The 24,516-nt window shown below is 44.7% G+C and overlaps 1 protein-coding gene across 2 annotated transcripts in view; it reads left to right on the top strand.

Moving 5' to 3' along the window:
- The first annotated feature begins 995 nt into the window (after positions 1–995).
- SPECC1L (sperm antigen with calponin homology and coiled-coil domains 1 like) overlaps positions 996–24,516 on the top strand; it is a 58,730-nt gene continuing 35,209 nt past the window's right edge. The window contains exons 1-6 of one of the 2 annotated variants that reach the window (XM_042828861.1): positions 996–1,062; positions 10,094–10,283; positions 14,858–15,017; positions 15,959–16,476; positions 16,525–17,586; positions 19,643–19,850. In XM_042828861.1, the coding sequence (XP_042684795.1) occupies positions 10,131–10,283; positions 14,858–15,017; positions 15,959–16,476; positions 16,525–17,586; positions 19,643–19,850 (2,101 nt within the window). In that variant the 5' untranslated portion in view covers positions 996–1,062; positions 10,094–10,130. Of the gene's footprint in view, positions 1,063–10,093; positions 10,284–14,857; positions 15,018–15,958; positions 17,587–19,642; positions 19,851–24,516 lie in introns of both variants that reach the window. The other variant, XM_042828860.1, reaches the window with a different exon arrangement.

The raw sequence follows: 24,516 nt of genomic DNA on the forward strand, positions 1-24,516 counted from the left end.
TAAAAGCTGTACGACTTCAGTGAAATCTACAGGCTAGCAGAAGGCCATTGCTGAATTAAAGCAACTGCAATATACAGTAACAGCACGAAAGGCAGGGAAGTAGCTGGGCAAAATGCTGCATTAGCAGGTATGTAATTAACATTATCAGGTATTTCATCCCTTTAATCCCTTACCAGGATTATTTACTGATGCAGCCAGCCTCACACCTCACAGCTTTCCATCACTGATATTTACTATGAAGTCAGCTTTGGCCTCGCTAAATATTGCATTAAATGAGCGTTTTGTAGCAATCGAGGTGCGAATGGAATCACTTATTTAGATCAGGCTCTCCCAAGGGAACTCGATGGGCATTACTAACACTTCTTCCCCACTGTGGATCTGTATAATATAGCTTTGGATTTGCTTTCTTAGAGCTTCAATGCGGAATCCTTCTGTAAAATGGCTCTTGCTGACCTAGCAGACTTGCACTGCAGCAGATCAGGATACGCAGGGCTGCCTCCTGACCGGGCCTCTGCTCAGCCTGCCCTGCTGCCCTGCCTCAGCTCTCCCCCTTCACAAAGACCCGGGCTGAGCAGTGCCTCCATTTTCCAGAGAAACCCCTGCTAGCACGGAAAGATGGGGAACGACACCTTCATCGCAACCTGATCCCATAAACACGTAAGAAACGCTTTCCCTGTAAAGGTAACCAAGCTGTGCTGCAGCACCGGGCAGCGAACGGCCGCTCCCTCAGGTGCCGCGCGGCACGAGCGGAGCGCAGCCCGCCAATAGGAGCGCGCACGGCGCCACGGCGCACGCGCCTCCTCGGCCCCGGGTTGGCTCCGGAGTGGGACGGCTGGCGCACGCGCACTGCGGCGGCACCGCCCGCGAGGGGCGGGACGGGGCGAGGTGGGGGGGGGGGCTCCCTGCCGTCCGCGCGCGCCCCTCCGCGCCCCCTCCGCCTCCCGCCGGCGGCGCGCGCGGCCCGGCCCGGCCCGGCCCCGTCCCCTCACGTCGGGCCGCGCCGCGAAGACGCGGGAAGGAGGAGGAGGAGGAGGAGGAGGAGGAGGAGGAGGCGGCTGCCCGGTAAGCGCCGAGCGCCGGCCCCGACCCCCGAGGGTCCCCTCTCAGGGCCGCGAAGGCCCCGCAGGCCGTGCCCCGGGCTCCTCCCCCCGCCTCGCCCTCAGGGGCCTCGCCGTCCGGCGGCCGTTCCGTGCCCGGGGGCGGCCTGAAGGAACGGCGGGGCGGCGCGGCCGCGCTGAGGGACCGGAGCCGGATTGTGGGGCGGGGGTGAGAGCTGCGTTCCGACGTTCTGTTCCCGTGTGCGGAGCGCTGTTGCCGGTGCGCAGCGGGCGTTGCTGCTGCTGCCCGGCGTTATCCGGGCTGGGGAAAGGGATCCTGGAGCTGCGCCGCAGTGACAGCGCAGAGCGGCTCTGAGGGCGGCAGCGCAGCAGCGACGCTCGATCCGCTCCGTGCCAGGAGCCACAAACGGTGCTTGTGGAGCGGCAGATGTGTTTCGAGTTGTTGTTCCTCTGCGTGAAAAAGTGCCGTGCGCTCCGGCTGAGGACGCGGCCAGGGAGAGCTCTGCTCGCCCTAAAGGCAAACACAGCCCTGTGCTTCCTGCACAGCCCTGCTCGGCGTGGACTTCGGCTGCCTGAGGTGGAACTGAGGCAGGAACGCTCTGTGAGCCCTGCAGGAGCTCAGCAGTACATAAAGCCTCCTCCAGGTTGCTGTTAGGTGGTAGCTAACAAAAATGCAAAGAATGGTTTTCTTCTCCACAAGAAAAGTCAGGCTCTGACACAGCCTGCCCATGGGGTGCTGGGGTCGCTGACCCCACAGGTGCTGGGGAACAGGGCAGGTATCACACCGAGTGATGTGGCCTGAGTGGTTCCAGGGCTGGGAACAGATAGTCTTGCATAATGATCTGAAAAAGTGAGATGGGAGTACACTGTGTGATGGTATCACTACGTTTTCAGCTGATGGAAAAGTCAGCTCCTAGGCCCCTGGGCTGTGTGGAGTAAGGAAAGAAAGAATCTGCATTTTTTTTTTCAGTTGTTTTCTTGTTGCTGAAACCCCATGTCTGATTTCTTTACTCAATACAGGACGTGGCTGTGGAGAACAAAGCATCTGAGATGTTTTTAATTCATTCTCCTATTTCTGTCAAATACAATGCTGTGTAATTAAACCCCAAAGCCCATATTTCCCAGTCTTTTTGTCTGCTTGGAGCAGCTCGTTGATGGGACTTTTGTCATGGACGTTGATAGTAATCTGTGGTTTTATTGACTTTAGCTCTATGAAGCACTGCTTTATTACAGTGTGACAGTGGCAGAACGTCACAGCGGCACCTCCAGATCTCCAGGACTGTGCTTCTGGTGTATTGAAGCTGGGTGAAGTTTCACCTTCCCTTCTACCTGAAGGCAGTAGAGTCCTGTGGCATTTAGGCACACTGGGCCTGTCCCTAGGAGTCCCTCCAAGAAACCTGGGGCGTTAGGCTGGGCCTAGCTGCCTGCTGTACATCCTCAGTGCAGTGCTGGCACCAGCACTTCTGTCCTCAGTGGACAATGATCTCTGGGCTGTTATAACTTTCATTGCACTGAGTAATAGATGAGGTAGCATAAACGAGGTGTGAATAAATGCATGCTTCCAGGTAGCACGGTGTAGGGAAGTGAGTTTATGCTGTTTTTGTTCCAGTACAAAAGAAGAGACGGAGCGAGCGTTGGGAATTTCTAAAGGGATCTTTCACAGACATACTTCAGAAGTTCCTTTTTTTGTTCTTTCTCCTTGATCTTGTAATGTTAGAGCCTGTCTTGCCGACCAGGATCCAGTTCTAGGAACTTGTAATGCTGTTAGCGTGACCAAATCTCCATGGCGCAGTGGGAAAAGCAGCATCACAAATGTTATGCTTGTACTTCCTGACTTCAGAAATCACCCCATTTGATCTTATTTTTAGTCCTCTTACTGAAAAAGGGAAAATAAGCAGGCCTTAGAGGCTCAGTTATAAGCTTGGATGTGGCCTGAACTGACGACTCACAGGGAGTGCACTTCTTGTTTCTTTTGAGCTTACTCCAGCTGAAACGATCAGAGCAACCCAGCCTCTGGAACACTTAGCAGCTTAGTGCAGCCGGAGAGTGATCATAGGATCCTGTCCCTCTTCAGATAAATAATTCATTGTTCACATGCTCATGGACTTGCATGGTTTTCTTCGGGAACAAAAGCTTCTGTAAGGGCGCTGGGACTTTTGATCTTCATTATTGTAAGTAAACGGCTCCTGATAATTTTGCAAAGAACAGACAAATACATGGCAGAACTGGGAGTAACAAAAAGAGGAAATCACAAGTAAATGGTGAAGGTAGGTGAAAAGAGACCTCTTAAAGGAGGAAAAAAAAAAAAGGTGAATAAAGGTAGTACTGAAGTACTCGGGTGATGTATTTGATGACATCAGCCTGAAAGTAATGCTATGATTTGTCTTCATTTTGGCCATTTAGCCCACATGGGGTGCTTCTTTGCACACATGCAGTGCATGGCCCGATGGGATGTGTATTTGGGATGTGGACAGCTTGACCAGGAATGTGCCTTCCTTCCAGTTCTCCCTCAAACTTCGTGTTCTTCTTAACCCGTTGCTGTGTGTGTGTTCTTAATTAAAAGCACTCGCAGTAGTTCTGGCAGACAGAGCCTTCCTGAACATTCAGCTCTGGAATGATTTGCAGTGTGAGACTGCGCTGGGTTCTCCTGCAGCAGTGCATTCCCTGTGAGGTGCTGTCAGCCCCAGGGCTGCAGGGACACAGCCGGAGGAGCGATCTGTTACAGGTTGGCTCTCTCCAGTTAGCCATGAGAGGCTCCATAGTATCCCTAGCAACTCTGTGTGACTCAAATGCATATCTGCAGGCTCACATTTAGGCAGGTAAATGTCCCTGGTGCTAGCGTGGTGTTTAGGAAGGATTTGCATGCAGTTCTGTCTCATCTCTGTCTGCTAAGCCTGATGGTTTTAAAACCAAGTCATGAGTGTGCAGTTGTCAGGTTTCAGAGACTAGGAGAAGGTGGCTCAGAGTGCAGGGCTCATAGCCAGACAGAGCTGACCTTCAGCCCTGCTAGCAGCCTCTGTGCTCTGTCTTCAGATTGCTCATGGGTTTCCTCATCCAGTTGATGTGGCCCCACAGAGTGGTGGTGGGGCAGCAGCATGGGGCTGCTCCCAGCAGGGTGGCAGCTCTGCCATGTGGTCTCGCTCTGAGCTCAGGCTGGTGTGGAGCAGTGCCCCACGGGGGGAGCCTTCCTCTCATTCCCAGTTCCGTGGCCTGCTGCTCTGCGTAATGCCTGGTAATTATAAGGTGAGTCAGATCAGCCCTGATCTGATGAAAAAAACTAACTCATCAGAAAACGAGCTACGATCTCTAGAACTGAAGCGAGGGAGAGGACAGAGGAAGGGGTGGGACTGTCTCTTTTGGTGGCAGGGTACAATTAAATGATTTTCACAACCGGCTTAAGCAATCCCCAGGAGGCATTTCCCTCCCCCAGCCCCAGCAGGACTGGTTTACAGATGGGCTATTCACACCCATGCCGTTTGCTCGGCCCAGCTGTGACCAGAACCCGGACATCCCCTGCTGGAAATCCAGGTGTGAGCCCTGGGGCTGGGATGGCTTCAGGTGGTGGTGCGGCCCTTCAGGAATGCTGCCGGGCCAGGTCAGCGATGGAATGGGCATGGTGAGCACCCTGCTGTCTCTCAGCAGCAGCAGTGCAGGCAGCATTAGTCCTCAAGTTGAGGATGCATGAATCAGCAGCTGATAAGAACAGATTGATAACTGGGACCGAGCTGCAAACAGGAAGCAGGCGTTGGGGATTTTGCACAAATCGATGATCTGATAGAGTATTTTGGATGAATGTTTGATTGGGGCGAATTTATTCACTTTCAGGCTTGGCCTGTACATACTTGTGCTGGAAAGCACTGCTCTGGCTCCTCAGGCAGCACAATGCTTGTCTATTAGTGTTCTCTGTCCCCCTTCTTCTAATGGGAGCCAGCATACCGACCTCATTCCTCTCCCTGTTGGTCTCATGCTGCTACAGGCTTAGTGCAGCTGCTGGTAGCAGAGTTCAGCTGGCAGAGGTGAGTGGAGACAGGGGAAAGGCCACTGTTGCACTCTGTCCTGGGTATAGGAGTGCCATGAGGTGTTACTGCTGAGCTGAAAGGGAAGGAAGCTGTCGTGCCAAGTTCCCTGCTCTTCAGATAGCATGTTGCTCTTTGTGCAAGTGCTTCCTTGGCTGCAGAAGGAGAATCTCCACAGGGCAACCTAAGTGTGGGTTAAATAATAGAGTATGTGCTTAAGGTTACGTGATTCTAAATACACCTTTGTAGCTGGAGGGTGATTGGCTTGTGCAATAACAGTTATTTCGGAGCTCCGTGAAATAGCTGGTAGGTGACGATGGGATCACAGGGTTACCTACCACCTATCACTTGCTGATTGCAGTTTAAGGCAGCCAGTCCTCTGGCCAGGAAATGTGTAATAATTTTGCTTATGTTTTTAACCCAGAAAGCCTGCAGTGCCAAAACAGTGCTTCTGTTCTAATGCAGTGCTAACCTGAGAGCTTTGTAGAGAAGGTGGATACTTCTGCCAAGTCTGCTTAAACCTTTTAAGTCTGTCAGAGAGTTGTAATGACAATCCAGGAAATAGGTCTGTACTGTATCTGTATGTGTGTAGTTTAAAGTTTGGATGCAAGTGTGAATTTTACTACGAGGTGTGGAATGGAGGAGAGAAGGCTGAGGGGTGACTACATCGCTCTCTATAATACCCTGAAAGGAGGTGGTGGTGAGGTGGGGATCAGCCTCTGCTCCTGGGGAACAGCAATAGGATGAGAAGTGACGGTGTCATGGTGCACAGGACGGGTTCAGGTCGGATTTTGGCAACAATTTCTTCTCTGAGAGAGCAGTGATGCACTGGCGCAGCTGCCCAGGGGCTGCTGGGGTCACTGTCCCTGGGGCCGTTGATCTGCTCGGCAGAGCTGCCAGAAGAGCTTCCCCAGGTGCTGCTCACAGTCTGCGCTGGGAGGGGCAGCGGAGCCCGTCTGATGGATGCTTGTTTTCTTCTGTCCTCAGCAGTGGTTTGAAATAACGTCTGTTTAAGGTAGGAGCTTGGAAACAAGGCGTTATTTAATTTTGTTATGAAAAGGCTTTTTTAGAGCACGGCCTGTTAGTTAGAAGCTCTGAGCTGCTCTTGTCACTTGTCTGGAATGCGAAGCATTGCAACGGGTGCACGTTGCTCACAGCACTTACAGCTCTGCAGTTTTCTCCAAACAAGGAGCAGAGGAATGGAGGTGCACAACGGCCTCTTCTCACCCACAGCTCTCTTCTTTCTTCCTTTGGGTTTCAAAAGAAAAATGGCAATATCAGTACTGCCTTAACAGCACTGCTCATTTGTCTCACTGGAACTTGGCTTTGGCTGTCGGCCTTTCAGTGCAGTGGTGGTGGTTCGCAGGCAGCCCCGCTCTGCCCACTCTGTGCCATTTGGGCTGTTGATCACCTTCCCCAGGAGATGTCCTGTAGAAGCTGTGAAGTGCTTTTGATCTCATGTTTGCCCCTCGCTGGGGCTCCTTTGAGTCCAAATGCAGCCCTTAGGTTGGGGCTGGGGAACAGCACGTACCAGCTGATGTGTGGGTGGGCAGGAGAGATGGATTTGCTGAGCTCCGCGTTTGCTTTATGGTTTTGTGTTGCTTTCTCAGTAATTCCTGGAATTGCTTTTACTTTTTTGACTTCTCCCAAATGCTGCGAATCAAAACACTGAAGTCACGCTGAGCAGTGTTGATCTGTTCAGAACATGCCTCCATCTGACTGCTGTGCTGTGCAGCTTTGTGGGCTGGGGGTGTGAGCAGTGCATGCTATGTGTCTCTGCCCTCGTAGCTTGTTTCATGTTCCAGCCGTGGAGTTGGTGGTAGTTATGCTCTCTTGCCTGCAGAGACTTGAAGACATTCTGATGCGCCTTTTACAGGAGGCTGGAGGGGTTGTGTTGCATAATCTTTCCTCTGCTTTTCCGCCTTTTGAGACTGTCTTTGTGGCCTAAAAATGTCGTTCCCTGCTTGTTTGGGCAGAAGTCATCAGCCTGCATACATCAAATCCAAGGAATTTGTACACAGAGAGTGAGCGAACCGAGTGCAGGGCTCGGTTTGAAGATAGCCATTTCCTTCTGCATTCTGGACATCTGCTTTTTTCATCAGCGCTTCCAAAAAGGCTGTGTCCTCAGATGTGAGGGATCACATCTTTTTAAAGTAACTTTTGAGAGGCGTTCTGATACTATTTACCACATTTTATTGGAAAACGTTAATAGGTGAAACAACGTACTCCTCGATGAGGTATCTTCAGCAAGCAGCAGACAGCTGGTGCCTTGTTTGCTGCTGGATGCCCTCTTGCCTTACAGGCTCAGGAAAGTGCTTTCTGTTCCTCTTACCCCTGTGACAGCAAGATTTGCATAAAGAAGCATATCAAGAAAGGTAAGAAATCACCCCAGCAGTCAGGTCTCTAAAAGCTGTAGGTACATACAGGGGCAGCCCTGTGAGCGCTGCCTACCACCAGGCTGGGTGCATCAGCCCAGGAGCCTCAGGAGCAGCGTCGTGCTATTGGGCAGGGAGCTCTCAAATTATTATTTATGGTGCCGTGTTTGCAGCTGCATGAAGCACCGGGTTGGTGCCACACACTGCCAGAGCTGCATCCCTGCTGGATCTGCCTTTGTGTCCTGTGTCATGTGTGCTGCTGAGAGAGAGAGCTCTGGAAGGGGATACAGGTTGGAGGCAGCACTTGCATTGCATGTCAGGAATGTGGTCTTTCTATCTGATAGCTGGGGCTCATTTGGGCATTTTTCCATCCTGATTAATGCTATAATTGATACTGTAATGCTGGCGTTAATCAAATGGCTGCAGTAATGCTTTGTGCCCTGCTGGTGGGTCGGTGTTCTGTTGGTGTGTGCTGGGGGCACTCCCAGGAGCAGCTCGGGGGGTTGCAGGCTGTGTTCTGCTGTTTGTGCTGAGCTCCTCTCTGCTCTTTGCTTTGGGTTTTCTGAGGTAGGAGGGAGTGTCAGGAGAGGGAAGGCTTTGATAACTTCTTTCTCCCTGGGATGAGTTATGAACTGCAGTCCTATATGGAATGTTTGCTCTTTAAAACCATGATGAAATGTTATTTTAGCTCTTACCTGAATTACATCGTGTTGCACGTTAACCTCGCGCAGCTTACTTTATTTTCACTTATTGAAATCACTGCTGTTGAAGCGAATGTTGCAAGAATAGAAGTTTTATTGTTTCTCCAGTGTGCTATGGGTCACTTTTTATGTAATCAGTAGGACATTACAATCATTTGTCATGGAGCCAGCTTTGCACCATTTTCTCTTCACACTCGCTGTCCTCTTTGTTCTTTTCAGTTCTTCTTTTCAGTGGAGTAAGATCAAAAGCACGTGGAAGCGTTTGACTCACAAACATGGAAAAGGCAAGAAGCGTGAGCATGGCAGCCTGGTCCTGCCTCTAAACATCACATTCTGGGGAGGTGTTGGTGTACAGCAAGCGCTTCGCCTTCACGGGGCTTCTCTGGTGGGGGCTTTTCTGGTTTGGGCTTTGTTGTGTTTTTCTTAGGAGTGTCCCATTTCAGATGATCCCTCCGTGATGTGTTGCTCTGCATGGGCGTTCTGGTTCCTGGTAGCAGCATGACAGCACTGCTGCATTGCTGACATTCTGATGGGGGAAACTGCAGCAGTGGACAAAGTTTTCTGTGTCTGTTCGTGCCAGAGTTCAAGAGTCTGGAAGCTATAAACAAATATTTTCAGTGTCTTAAAATGAGACTTTGTATTAATGGCGCTGAGGGATCTGAAGATGTAAAGCTTTGGGAGTTTTACTGACTTTGAGGGAGGTCAGAGTTGGAATCTGCTTGTGTGCAGAAGTGGTGTTGGGCCGGAGGAGTGCATGCTTGGTGTTCAGTGTCACTTTGGTAGTGTAACACATTGCTTCTGATTCCCGTGCTTGTGTGTGGCACTTCTCATGCACTCGGTTGCCCATCTGCTTTTTGTGCCTCTGAAGCTTTTTGCTTTGGAAGAGATGGGGAGAACTCAATGGGCTTTGTGTTTCTAACTAGCTGTGGGATATTGAGCTCAGGTAGAGCAGAGCACTTGCTCCATCCAGCTTGGGAGGTTGAAAGGGGAGCGAGGGTGTTGTCTCCTGCTCCATTCTCTGTCTGCTGGCTCAGGCAGGATGAGGAAGGCAGCTGCCAGCTGTCCTGCTTCAGCAAGAGAGAGGATGAGCACGACGTGTCTGGTCCTTCTTGTGTCCCTGCACCAAGTTGTCAGCTCTTCTGCCATTCCTATGGCTTTCTGCTGGAATTGGCAGTGCGGCTGTCTGCTGCAGCTGCTCCATGTTTGTGCAAAGTCAGCTTGGTTTTTCGTGGCTGGGCCACAGGTCTGACAGCTGTCTGCTGTTGGAGGGAGCTTGAAGGCGAGGAGGTGCTCAGGCATCCCATTGCAGGGCTGCTGGGTTACTTCTTGGAGACAGTCATCATAATCATGTGACAGTATGAAACCTTACATTCAAGGCACTTGAAATCCCACATCTTTATTAACATGACTTTTAATAATAACTGGTTTCAAGGGATAAGAATTTTTCATCTTCTCTGACTTGTTATATAAGCCCATTTTCTCTGCAACTGCTGATACTCTTCAGTACTTCAGTTACCAAGCTAATCTTTTCTCAGATCCGCTGTTGTTGGGAGTCAGCTTGTTGCCTTCATGCTCCCACGGTATTTTCTTTCCCACAGTCAGAACTAAAGAACGCTGCAGCCCTAATAAGCCTTTCTTTTGCTAGCTAACAAGCAAACTCAGTAACATGGGTCACTTCTAGAGTATCTTTGGTTCAGAGCCATTTGTGGAAAGGGAGCTGGAAAAAATAAATCTTGGAGTGGAGCTGTAGGAACTCGTGGTAAAAAAAAATAAAATCCTTTTTATAAAAGCATAAAACCTGTAGGTCAGTTCCATATATATGCTGTTTGGCTCTGGTTTGTGGTTCTTAGTGCTGTTCTGGACTTCCGCTCTTAAATAGAGTGTTACAAAAATACGCTGCGTTTCATTTGTATTTCGTGCTGAAGACTTCTTTCTGTTTGCAGATTTGTTTGTAAATGCATCATAAACAGACAGCCCAGAATGAAGAAAGCAAGCAGGAGTGTTGGCTCAGTGCCCAAAGTGCCTGGAGTAAATAAGACTCAAACAACTGAAAAAACCAAACCGGAGAGCGGCTCCTCACTGTCTGCAGTAACAAAACTCTCCAAACCCGGGACATCAGCATCCCTTTTGAAGGTAACAGCTACTACAACTTTCTGACTATTTCAATTTTTGACAAGAAGGCTTTAGAAGTGAAGTATTTTACAACACGTTTTCAGTGCAACTAGATGTTTGTTACATGGGGAACTGAAGGGAGTTGAGGTGGTTATACAGCACTGGGCAGAGTGAAGGGTCTTGTGTGGTGTTCGTGCTGCATTTTCACACTGCAGTTTGTGGTGGGATGGAAGGCAGTATACTTTGCAGAACTTGGTTGTTCTGCAAAGGAGTGAGGTGAAAGTTGCACTGGAATGAGTGTTATTAGTAGTGTCGTGTTATGCTTGAATGGTGTGTCAGTGACTGATGGGATTTGAAGAGAGCTATGCACCATTCTGAAATAAGAACTAATGAGGTAGCTGACATGAGAAACTTTTTGACATTGGTGATCCGTGTCAGGTCAGCGCAGCTGCATTCTACTGGCTGTTCTGACCTTTCCTTTGTGTGAACTATTGCTTGAGCTGAACATGCACAAGTTGATTCTTGCTCCTAAAACAAGTTCAAAGGTAGAGGTTCTCTCATATGTTACTGGATTTAGGATCATAGGTTTTTCAACAACCAAGAAATAGGACTTAGCAAGTTGTGCTGGTGCAGAATTTGTGGCCTGAGATCACGTCGGGGCTGGAGTGATGTTCTGAGTCTGCCTGTTCTGCCTCTCTGTGCTGGTGGAGATGTGGCTGGGCTCCCCTCCTGCTGCCTGTCTGCAGCCCAGTGTGCAGAGCTGTAGCATTTCTGCAGCTGCCCTGGAGCAGAGGAGCATGCTGAGAATAAGGGCTGGTGTGTGCAGCTGGGTCCTGTATCTGTGCTGCCTAGATAGGCTGTATACGTAGCTGGCAAGATGTAGAATTAAGAAATTGTAGTAGTTGAAGCTGTTCTGTAATAACTTTGCAGATTTGCCAAAGTCTGTCTTTCACTCTTTTTTCTCTGTTATGGAATAACAGTTACTACTTTTGCACTGAACTGCCAAGCTGGCTTTCACGTAGATTTTTCTCCCCCTGTGCCCCTTCTACTCCCACCGCTCCATTTTCTTAACTTGAAATAATCTTTTGATGATTGTTGACACTTCTCATTTTGCATTTTTAGAAACCTCTCAAAGAACAGAGAAACAAAACCCCTTTGTAGTTTACTGATCAAGTTTCTGAGGCGATACCTCTCAGTGAGGTAAAGGAGGAGGATGATCTAACACTGAAGAAATCTGACCCAGTCTGCTTTCACAATTTTACTTCTTACTTTAGTAACACTTCTGGCTATGTTTGGGTGTTGGATTAGAATTTGACAATCGTCTGTTTGAGGTACAATGAAAAATTTCCCTATAATTACTGTGATTTATCTCAGCTTTATGTTACAGCCAGGCTTATTCATGCAGTTGGGTGTCTCCTCCTTGTCAAGCTGCTGCTTTGCCAGCTGTGTGACTTAATGACTTTTGCTTATTTAGTTTTCTCTAAGTGTTCCATACTCAAACAAAAAGTTATAGCTTTTATTTTTGGACTTAAGGTCGCTGCCAAATCACCTGTATAATTTCTGACTTGAAAGAAATGCCAGCAATTTATTTTGTGTGGTTCTATATTTGATCTTATCAATTAAGCTTTTGGCATATTGCTTTCCTTAAAGTAGTTTCTAGAATCTGCTCTTAGACGTACATTTGTGTGCATTTGGTAAGTTTCATCTAATATTCCTTGAAAACAAAACATGGCTGGCATGAGATTTGATTGCAGCAGCCTACTGAGTTATGCAGTCCTCAAAATAAGTGTGCATTCAGATACAAAAACCTTTGGGTTGGTTGTTGAACGAAAGGCAGGTATTAAGGAATAGAAATGCACAGGCACATTGCTTAATCAGTAGTGCGGGTGAAAATGGCTTTCTAATTCTAGTACATTTTTTTCTATCTCCTTCATGACACAGCTGTAGGGTGGTGCTGTGCTTTGGGTGAGAGGTGGGGGGTCTTTAACCACGCATCGTTCTGTGGTTTTGTCTTGTTCAAAGTGTTTAGACAGTGAGTGCAGGAAGAAAATGGGAGACCCCTCCTTCAGTGCAGCTGGATGCTGTTTCTGTCTGCTGCAGGATGCCTGTGTGACACTGACCAACTCTTTCAGGTGACCTTTCTCAGAACATTTTGGTTCCCACTGCACTCAGGACTTTTGTAAACATCCTCCACTTTCCCACCTGCACACACACGTTATTACAACAGACAGCTAACAGCCACCCACCTCAACTTTCTAATCTGTCAAAAAATATTTTGTGCAAACAGCATTGTGTTCCTTTTTTAAAGATAAGCATTTTTTGACTTCTTTAGCCAATGAGCTTTCAGCCCTGTTAACAGTCACAGCTGTAATTAGGCAGCAGCTGCACTTGATGCAAATGAATTGCAGAAATCCAGTGTCCCTGAAAAGTCAGAGTGGGCCCTAACATTTGAAAATCAAAACTTAGAAAGTATCTTCAGGATTCCTGTGTCTGGGCTTCAGCAATCTGTTTGCAAAATGCAGTAACTTAATTACAGATTGTTGTGAAGTTTAGTATTTGAAGTACTTCAGTGCAGCAACAGTGAGCATCAAAGAAAATCCCACGTAGGAATAATTATGTAGATAGATAAAAAAAGGATTTGAATGAGGTGCAGTAAATAGGATATGCATGTTGGGAAACTAATGTGAAATGAGTTATAGAGGCAATCGTTCAGGTTTCATTGCACTGAAAGAAATAAAGTTGTGGGGGAAAATGGAATGTCAATTGTATTGCTTTGGCACTTCAATTACTTGGTTTTCTAATCTTTTAGTTTTTAAAGAAGGGCTTTTTTTGCTAAGCAGGGATGCAACATTTCCAGTAAATGGGAGAAACTTTTTCCTTGAGAAAACTGTTAATTTCAGTTCCAATAAAAATACATACTGTAAAAATAGTTTGATTTTTCAAGTCAAGAGTGTTGCTATTAGGGAGCATTTAGAAGAGAGCTGCTGGTTTGTAATTTTTCCAAAGCTTTGCTAAATAGTTTTTCCTGCCAATAGTGTAGTGTTACAGTTTCTCTAAACTGTTTACTAATTGGCTGCAGAGGAGGCAGCGCCTTCCAACCTACCCTGGAAATAGTGCATGGGTAAGTGAGAGGGAGAAGGGCTGGCTGAAATTCCTTTGTTCAGCAAAGGGCTGGAGATGACTAATGTCAGAAAGCCTGCATTTAACGTAGTTCTCTTTCTTTCTTCAAGCTGAGTCACGTCTTGACCTATTTGGCTTGATAACATGTGCTACAAGTGTTTGAAAGCTTAATCTAATTTCTTCGCTCTCTTAGCGAGGTACAAATGCCAAGAGCTAATTGTCTGACTGATGTCAGACTCCGTAGAATCACTGTTATCAATGTTGCTAGCTGTTGTCAAATTCTCAGCTGCAAAAGGAAACTTTGTAATAGAGCGAGATGGAACACTGGTTTTAACTAAGCATGTGTAAGTTCATTCTCAATGTATAAAATGCTTGTGTCTGGCTAACACTGTACCATGGATATGTATGTGATAGAGAGGTTACAAATCTGCAGAATTTTAAGTCCTGATGCAGAGCTCCTGGCTGGGACCTTTTAGCAGGAATGCTAGTTGGGACTTCAAATGTGTTATCTAATTGAATAATACAATTACTCAGGGAACGCTGTTAACCTTTTAAATTTAATTTTTGGGCCTTATAATAGGAAGAATGTTTAGCCTATTATGATTGTTTCTCCATTTGACAAATTGCATTTTAAAGAGTGGTGCTGTCTGCCAATTCGTACTTGGGTACTTGGTATTTTTAGATGTTGCTTTACTCTGGAAGATGGATTCTCTATTTGGGAATCTGGCTCTTGAGGTCCTTGTGCTTACTCTTGTCACATTCCAGGCAGCTGCTGTGTCTAACAGTCGCTTCAGGAATGATGTTAAGAGGTCAGACAAAAAGTACATGAAACAAATGTCCTGTCTCTGAGAGTGCCTAGGAAGGGGCATGAAAACAAGACAGGGATATACGGTGAGGGTGGTTTTTTTCCCCCTTCTTGCTACTGTCTCTAGTGGTTTGTGGCTTAGCATTTTGAGCTAGAAATGGTATTTTATTTGTCTTGGATTGATTTTTATTGCTGTTAGCTTTCATTTTTGTTGAGAATTTGTCCAACAGAAAATGCTTGATCGTGTTCTCTTGAAGAACATTAGGCAGACTTCCTAGTATTTGTTGGTTTATTTTTATACCTGGGGAACCTTTCTCTCAGAATTGAGAAAAATTACACTTTATTGTAATTTCTTTTTTTTACACTTCCCTGTGATTTCTTCTTTTTGTTTTTCTTTCTCCACTTCAGGTATTGAAATGTTGATTATTTCCTCTCTCTTGGGAGAGAAGGGACTTGGTTTCTATGGTCAGCTGTGAGTAAGTAGTTGAAGTTCAGTTTCAGCTCACCTGCTCTGCACGCTGTAGTGCAGTTACTCTTCAGCATACCTGCGCAGACATAAGACTGGTCAAATGTGTGTTTGTTAAACTGATGGAATCCTTCACAGAAGAAATATTGGCTATGCAAACTTGTCAGCCAGCTGTCTGTAAGCTGCATCTTACCTTTCTTTCAGACTAAGAGCAACGATGACCTCTTAGCAGGGATGGCCAGTGGCGGTGGAGTGACAATGACCAACGGTGTCAAGGCAAAGAAGAGCACGTGTGCACCAACAGTGTCTTCAGCTACAGGGACAACCATGAACACTCTGGAAAATAAACCTAAAACTGTTGCAGGTAGATGGATATACTGGTTCTTGAAGGTAGAATTTTATTTTCCTGCCATGCAGTGTGGATGCAGACTGCTTTAGGAAGTGGTTGGTAAGACCATGGTCAAATAAAATCTCTTCTGTGCTTTGGCCTTGATCTTCTTTACGTATTTTGTAATATTGTAATTGCCTTTTTGGAGGCTGCTCCTTTTAATAGTACTGCTTATGTAAGTACTATATAATAATACTACATCATGTAGTTAATCTGGAGGGTTGTGGTTTAATTTGTCTTTAGAAGATTCAAGCTGCAAACATAAGATGTGATTGCGTGTTACAGTCAATGTGTTTTGTTTTTTTTTTAGTAAAGAAGTAAGAGAGCTTTCATAAACTGTTTAGAGAAGTGGAACTATTTAATGTGCTCTCAATACAGATGGAAATACCTTCCTCACTGTGTTTTGGATTCAGTAATGCTTGCAAAGCTGTAAATCATCTGGGAATAAAATAGCAATAATTCATCTATGCCTTATGAAGTGTGATGAAGATAGAGTAGAAAGTACCCTAATATTTTATTAATCGTAATACACAATTCATCACTTAAATGCTTGCATTCAAATCTACTGAAAAGAGTGAAATTTGAACTTGCAGGAAAGTACTGCTATCATATTTGTGCAGTTTGTCAGAAGCTTTTAAAGACAGAAAAAAAGAAATGTGCAAATGTTACAGTTAAACTAAGCTTTGAGGTTTAAAATACTGGAGCAGTATAGCAGTTGAAAAGCACACATCAAATAAAGTACAGCTGCTTTACCTCATAAGTAGGTTTATTTAAACATTAACTGTAGATTTATTTTCTAGGATGTGTTTGCCAGCATAGTTCAGAAAATCAACCATTGTATGGCTAAAAAATACACAGTCTTACGTTCCAAATGCAGTATTCTAAATGAGTATTCCTAACTTTCAAAAACCATGCAGGTTCCACAGCTAAGCGTAGCACTTCATCTGGAACTAAAGAATCCAGCTCTTCTAGGGAGAGAATACGCGATCGGTCCCGCTTAAGCCAGAGTAAGAAACTGCCTCTGGCTGGACAGGGCAGCAATGATGCGGTCCTGGCAAAACGTTCCCGCAGTCGCACCAATCCGGAATCGGATATTCGGATGAGCAAGTCCAAATCAGACAATCAGATCAGTGACAAAGCTGCATTGGAAGCAAAGGTGAATGATCTTCTGACGCTAGCAAAAACTAAAGATGTGGAAATCTTGCATCTGAGAAATGAACTAAGGGACATGCGTGCTCAGCTGGGACTTAATGAAGACCAAGTTGAAGGTGATGAAAAATCTGAAGAAAAAGAGGCCATTGTTGTCCATCAGCCGACTGATGTAGAGTCTACGTTGCTACAGTTACAGGAACAAAACACTGCCATCCGAGAAGAGCTCAACCAGCTGAAGAATGAGAACCGAATGTTAAAAGACAGACTAAATGCATTAGGCTTCTCTTTGGAACAAAGGCTGGACAACTCTGAGAAACTCTTTGGTTACCAGTCTTTGAGTCCAGAGATTACAGCTGGCAACCACAGTGATGGTGGTGGTACTCTGACATCTTCTGTGGAAGGTTCTGCTCCTGGGTCAATGGAAGACTTGCTAAGTCAGGATGAACACACTCTGATGGACAACCAGCATAGTAACTCCATGGATAATTTAGATAGCGAGTGCAGTGAAGTGTATCAGCCACTGACATCGAGTGATGATGCTTTAGATGCTCCGTCATCTTCAGAGTCTGAAGGCGTACCAAGTATAGAAAGATCTAGAAAAGGAAGCAGTGGCAACGCGAGCGAAGTGTCCGTAGCTTGTCTGACAGAGCGGATACATCAGATGGAAGAGAACCAGCACAGCACAGCAGAAGAGCTCCAAGCCACGCTTCAAGAGCTTGCAGATCTGCAGCAAATAACGCAAGAGCTAAACAGCGAGAACGAAAGACTGGGAGAGGAAAAAGTCATCCTGATGGAATCTCTGTGCCAGCAAAGTGATAAGTTGGAACATTTTAGCCGTCAGATAGAGTATTTTCGGTCTCTTTTAGATGAACACCATATTTCCTACGTAATTGATGAAGATATGAAAAGTGGTCGCTACATGGAGTTGGAGCAGCGCTACATGGACCTTGCAGAGAACGCCCGGTTTGAGCGGGAGCAGCTGTTAGGTGTTCAGCAGCACTTGAGCAACACTTTGAAGATGGCAGAACAAGACAATAAGGAGGCCCAAGAAATGATAGGGGCATTGAAGGAACGCAATCACCACATGGAACGGATCATTGAGTCAGAACAGAAAAGCAAAACAGCAATAGCATCGACCTTAGAGGAGTACAAAGCCACGGTAGCCAGCGACCAGATAGAGATGAACAGGCTGAAGGCTCAGTTAGAGCACGAGAAGCAGAAGGTGGCTGAGTTGTATTCAATACACAACTCTGGAGACAAATCAGATATACAGGATTTGCTAGAGAGTGTCAGGCTGGATAAAGAAAAAGCAGAGACACTGGCCAGCGGTCTGCAAGAGGAGCTGGCGCACACTCGCAATGATGCCAATCGATTGCAAGATGCCATTGCTAAGGTAGTGTTTGCATTTGCTGTGTTTTTAACATCACTTCTATATCAAGACATTTATTGTTGGTCATTGCAGTTCTTTCAGAAATAAAGGATTAATTATGAGGCTAATTGGATTGTGGTAAAGTTAGGATTAATGGCTTTCTTCAGTTCTGTTATGAAAGTGCTGCAGGCTTTTTTAAAGAAGTATGTCATAGAATCACAGAATTATAGGTAAGGCATTTGAGTTGGAAGGAACCCATAAGGTCATCTAGTCCAAATTCCCTGCAGTGAACAGGGACTTCTGCAGCTTAGTCAGGTGCTCAGAGCCCAATCCAGCCTGACCTTGAATATCTTCAAGAATGGAGCTTCTGCTTCCTCTGGGTATCCTGTGCCAGTGTCTCACCACCCATATTATAAAAAACTTCTTCCTTATATCCAGTCTAAATCTCCCCTTGTTTAGTCTGAAACCATCTCCCCTTGTCCTGTCACAGTAGTCCCTGCTGAAGAGGTTGTCCCCTTCCTTCTTACTGCCTCTGACAGATACTGAAAACATCTGCAAACCTGCTGTCAGGTCCCCCAGGAGCCTTTCCTTCTCAAAGCTGAGCAGCCCCTGCTCTCTCAGCCTGTCCTCGTAGGGGAGGTTATTCCATGTAATTTAATTTGCTATCTAAATGTTTTAGTTTTGAGTGAAAAAAGAACATTTAAGCTTTAAAAAAAAATCATTAAATATGGCAAATACATGAAGGTTTTTTCTAATGATCCATCCAGGAGCACCTTATGTGTTGTGTTTTGGATCCAAACGTTGTAGTTCTAGAACACCTACTGTGACTTAAATGAAATTGATTTATCTAGTAAAAATGTCCTAGCCATTATCCATTTGAAGATAAGTCTTCCTGACAAGAAAGTTTCTCAGATATGTTGTCTGAGCTATATGCTAACTGCAGATCAATAGCCAGTTAGAATTAATCTTAATTAGAGATTTAAAAAAAATTAAAATAAAATTTTAATAATTAAGGTTGGGTAGTGCTATTAAGATAAATAAATACTGAAGCAGGTAATTTAAAGCAGGGCATTTTGTGGATTAAAATTGGTGCCTGTGCTGACCCGCCCTAAGCCATGACCTTGTTTTTTGCTGTTGGGCATGGGAGTGAATGTTAAAGAGCCTCTGATCTCAGCTTGTTATTTAAGCTGCAGCTTCATAAGGCAGAATAAAATGGTCTTGCTGTTCCTGAAAAGAGGTCTGCTGCCTTTTCCTTTCCCTGTCGGGTGTTTTTTTCAATTAAGCAGATCAGTAGCTTCTAAGACTTTTCTGGCAACTGCTTCAAATCACTGACACATCACATGCACAAATATGAATCTTGATATAGGTTAAGGAATCAGCAAGCACTGATATCATCCAGGACACCCAGGAGGGGAGTAAACTCTTCGAAAGGGCTGACAATAGCAGGACTAGGGAAAATGGATCCAAGTTGAAGGAGGGAAGATTTAGGTTGGATGTTAGGGGGAAGTTCTTTACAAGGAGAGTGGTTAGGCCCTGGAACGGGCTGCCCAGGGAGGTAGTGGATGCCCCGTCCTTGGACGTGGACAGGGTCCTGGGCAACCTGATCTAAATGTGTGTGTTTGGTGGCCCTGCTGGGCAGGGGGGTTGGAACTACATGATCCTTGAGGTCCCTTCCAACCCGGGTGATTCTGTGATATCGATGCACAAAAGAGAACTGACTTCTCTTGGCAGGATAAAGAAAGGATGAAGAGTTTTCCCCCACTTCCATAGCAGCTAGATGCTAAGTTGCATCAGCTGCTCTTGAAACCTCAGTACTGTGGTTCTTACTGCTTTCCCTGAGTACAGGATTCTGCTGCTGGCGTAGCTGAGGGAAGCTCATTTGTTCAACCTGGGAGAAAAGAGCTTGACTCTGGCACAGAAAAATAGTTGCACGTACAGTTTTAAAGTTTGTGTTTAACTTCTTGGCCAATGCCCTTTCCTATGGTTCCAAAAATACATTGTAGGTATGCTAGCTAGAAAACTAGAAGTGTATCTTTAAAGGGATTCAGTTTGGTTATGACACGTGGTGTTTCTTTTTCAGGTTGAAGATGAATACAGAGTATTCCAAGAAGAAGCCAAGAAACAAATAGAGGATCTTAATGTGACTCTAGAAAAACTTCGGGCAGAGCTCGATGAGAAAGAAACTGAGAGAAGTGACATGAAAGAAACCATCTTCGAGTTGGAGGATGAAGTAGAGCAGCATCGGGCTGTGAAGCTTCATGACAATCTCATCATATCTGATTTGGAGAGTAAGTGTTATGTGTTACTAGTGGAAGGGTAATGATAATTTAAGAACTTATGAAGCAGAACGCTGAAACAGTGAAAATATTCTCATTTGTCTCTCATTTGTCTGAGTTCAAGTCACCCTTAAAATGCTAAGGGGAAAAAAAAGCCAGATTTTGTTTTCCAGTCTCAGTGTCAGTTGGTGAACCAAAACCTGTGAATTGAGAATAAATCTGAAATCTGATAATGCTGTTTTCAAGTTTTGTTTTTTGTTTTTTAAGTAGGAAAACATGTAGTTACAGACTAAATAATAGTGTGCATTTTGGAAACTGGATAATTGATTTTTTTATTTTTATTTTTTAAATAAGCTCTCTTTTTCAAGTGCCTAAATCCCAGGATTTACCTGATAGCTTGAGAATGTGAATAACTGATGATCTCTTCCCTCTGTTGACTCACTGTACGAGAAATGGTTGGAGCCTGTAATGAAATTCATATTTACTGTACACTCACCTATCTGTCTGTGCCTACGTTCCCTCTCTGATCTCTGAGACCTGCTCAGACATTCCTACCACAGGCTGGAATTCTGCAATTAGTCTCCATCTGAACAAGAGCTTGGGCAGCTGTACCTTCTGAAAGCTGTTATTTGCACTGTGCTACTTAGGGAATTCAAATGTCTGCTATTCTAAATCAGATAATGAAAAGTCAAAGTATTATTCCTTTTCACTGTAAGTAAAATGTTTGTAGCAAGTATTTTAAATCGGTCTGCTATCAAGGAAAGATGGTGGTTTAAGTAATCAAAACTGTTCATTCAGTTGAAGAGCAGTATTTTCAGATGTGGGTGTCAGCTTAGTTTCCCCAAGCAGTGTTCCCTTATCTTGCAAGACAATTCCTGTTTCACTTTGCAAAATTGGCTTAGCTTTTTATTCTTTTTCCTCCTCTTTCTGTGCTCAAACCAAAGGAACATATTCAGGAATGGGAGGTCAGGTGTGTGGGCAGCAGCTCTGATGTTGTTCCTGAAGTCATTTTATACCAAACACTGCGAAAGATGAACGCTTCTCTACTTGCATTTTTTTCTTTGTCTTAACTGAAATCCGTTCATACAGTCAAATAACTGTTTAGGTGTTTATTTAGTAATACCTAATTACAAGGCAGCTCTAAGTTTTAGATGCTTTTGCCTTGGGAATAGGGCGTGTCGTTTCGACAGACATTATGTAAGAATGTTCCTGCTGTAACAGTTGAACTGGTAAACATGCTGGTGGAAAAAAAAATCTATTGGTGCTGAGATTTCCAACAAAAATTGCTGTAGTCTGTTACTCATCTCTGCAGAAACAGTTCTGAAAAGTCAGCTGGGCTGTTTGCTGTGGTTACTTCTGGAGGAAACAAGCATCTGGAGAGTGGCATCTAGCGACCGTAAGGAGGGATTGCACAGGAGGAATTGTGGGAGTGCATACAGCGTGTAACACAACATTTTAATAACTTGTATTGAACTCACAGAAACGTACATCTTACTTACTAAGTTCTCTTATGTTGATCAGACTTGTGGTCAGGTCTGGTTTTCTACCAGACAAATACTGTGCTTTTAAACGTGGAGATGTGTTGCAGGTTTATGTGAGCACTAGTCAGGGGAATGGTGGTTTTTTAGCCTAAGTAACTAAATGCAATAAGAGCAATATAAGATTTTTTTTTTCTAAGCTTTTAAACTATGGCAATCTCTCGTTTATCCAGTGTCAAATATGGGAGAATTTAAGAGAATGTGAGAGCTTGTGTAATGACAAACTTGCTAGCTAATTGAGAGTGGTGGTGAGATGACAGAGAAGTGGCAGGTGTTAAATGGCAGAAAATTATCTCTTAATGAAATTACAGAGGAGAAACTTTACAATTAGGAGGAAGATGCTTCATTTATGAGCTGATGAGTTTGCAGTCAGTGTTGATGAGCCACTGCACTAAAGAGTCACGTAGGATCATGCGATGCTCTGGCCTGACTGCTTGGGGACTTGCTTCATTGCTGCAGGCTTCCCTAATTCTAGGAAATAGTTCAAGGATCATACAATGAAACATGTTTCACAGCTATTGGAATATTAAGTTACCACATTTTAGCTGTTATTATATGAAAATGAGTGCCTGAAAAGAAACAGTGATCTCTTAGATAAGGACAGTGGAATTCCAGTGTCATGTCAATGACATTGAAAGCATGCAGTACGCCCTTGCAGTCAGCCCAGGTGTGGCAGGGCCTGCAATCAGTGCTACCTGAACATGCCACTAGTGGGATAAGGAATCTTAGCCGTAGTGATTCCAGACTGAATCTGGAAAAGAAATACTGAAATACCCCATAACTTCCATGTTATCACTAGGCACAGCAAGCTGAAGCAGCCTGTGAGGGGCTGAGCATTGACACAGAGGTGTTGCTGAGCAGGAGGGCTGCAGCACAGCCTTGCACTAGGTGGCGTTTGTGCTCTGCTTTTCGTGTGCCACTTCAGACAGACTTCGGTAGTCAGGTCGCCAAGCTGGCACAGTCATCATCTTTGCTAAGGGAGGGAAAAAATAAATCTTCTGTTCTTCCCAGCAGTGAACAGATGAATTGGTATGGAGGATTTTGTATTGTGATTTGCAGAAAACTAATGTTTGTAGGTTAGCTTGTTTGTCAGATGCTCTGATGCCTGAAAATGTTTGTTGTACGTTCATTTACTGCAAGGTGTGAGTGTTCAACATTTCAATTCTCTTCATCCATCAGTATTTCTGTCAGTACATATTTTGGACGAGAGTAGGTGAACAAGGAGTGAATGAGTGCTTCTACTATAGGGCTGTCAGAATTACTTTTTCATATTATCTCCTTTTCAAAAGGACCTTGACAGCAGTTATCAAGCTCGCTTTTCAAATGATGTTTCATCCTTTTCTACATAATGTTGGAAAAGTAAATTGAGCATTAGTTTTTAATTAGTTGTGCATTTTAGAGAAGACTGGGGAGGCAGCGAGGATGCAGTGAGGAAAGGTACCACAGAGCAGCTGCACAGAAGCTGCTGCTCCCTGCCTGTTGTTACTGCTTGGCTTTGTGGCCTGCAGTTGGTAACACAATGTGAAGAGTGGAGTTGAGCTGTAAGAGGGGAAATCCCTTGTCTCAGTCTCGCTAAGTTTCAAGTTCCTTTCCGTTCTGTTTTTCTGAATCTCTTTGACAGATTTGAGGTTTGTGCAGAGGTAACTGTTTCCAACAACTGCTGTGAAATGCTCTCTGTTGTTTATGGTAACTGCAGACCATTGTGTTTTACTTCAAAGCATAAATATACTAAAACTTAATGGTGCGTTTCATATCTCACAGAAGCCCAAAACAATGCCATTGTACAACCTTAGCTCTGGATGCATTTACAGTTTCTGGTTTGTGGTTATTTTTAGATGAACTGCAGCTTGCTCTCAGTAGTAGAACAAATTTTATTTTTAAAAACATTCTTTGAACCTCTTGTTAAAAGGACCACCATCCACTCAATTTCATTTCAAGTGCTACTGAAAGCTCCTTATGCTTGCCATCGCAGCTGAAAGGTGCCTAATTTGCAGTGTTGTGTTGGTGTTCTGCTGTTGTTTTTTAGCTGCTGGTGGTTTTTAGCATATTTTTATAGGAAAAAAAACAGCGTGGAGTGGGAGCAACTTGTGTAATTTTCACTTGAAGCTGCCATTTCAGTGTTGACTTTATCTCAACCAAGTTTTATATGCAGACAAGCTAAAAATAGGAGGACTTTTCTTGAGTGTCACAACAGCATGTTGTCTTCAAAGCTTGAAGATCAGTTGGATGCATCTTAAATTGTGCAGTCTTGTAAGAATGAGATTCAAACAGAAGTATCTGTCTAATTTTACTGTTCCAACTCTTGCAAGCCTGAGAAGTTATCATGGTTTCAGACCAACTGAGGATTATGTCATCCTTGTACAGAAATCAGCTATGGCTTTTAAAGCCTTTGAATTGGGGCTGTTGAGACAACACTGAAGAATTTCTTCTGATGAAGAAACTAGAAAGAATTCCATGGCTGAAAAATTGTAATGTTCCTGTGAGCTTAGCTGAGGCTTTTGAACGTACATATCAGCATAAATGGGCTTAAATGTGTGCTTAGTCATTGTTGCATTTGATTTAAACATTTTGAAATGCTAACTGTGTTCCACTTAGTCTGCCACAGCTTCATCTTTATTGTTAGGGAGAGCAATTTGGCAGAAGACAAGGAGTGCTGAAGTGATAGGCTTGCTTGCGGAGAAGGTGGTAGTAGAACATTGACTTGAAGCAAAGCATGGATTCAGTGTTTTTCCTGAGCCCTAATAACCAGGTCAGAATCCTGGAGAGTGTTTCATCCTGGGAAATGAGACCTCCAAAACCTTTTGGTATCAATTTATCTGCATGAATGTGTGTATTATGCACCTTCAGTCTTTGTGAAAAGGTTGTTGCCATACATAGTGACAGTGTTTCTTTCCAGCAAAACTTGGAGCAATGAACCTCAACTAAAACACAGTTAATTAGTTGGCCTATCAGTTTTACCTTTTGGAAATACACGATGCTATAGAAATGAAACATCTTCCAGTCCAGGATCAGTGAAGGGACACGCTAATGAGAGGCTTGTGCTGCGTTCTTCTTCATTAGTTGCTTAGTTATAAGAATGGAGTAATCAATCACACTGTCCCTGTGTATTGAATAAAGAACCAAATGAATAGTAATTGCTG

Source organism: Centrocercus urophasianus, unplaced genomic scaffold (genome assembly GCF_019232065.1).
Source record: "Centrocercus urophasianus isolate 14NV4802_14NV808 unplaced genomic scaffold, USGS_Curo_1.0 seq_30, whole genome shotgun sequence".
Classification (NCBI taxonomy): Eukaryota; Metazoa; Chordata; class Aves; order Galliformes; family Phasianidae; genus Centrocercus; species Centrocercus urophasianus.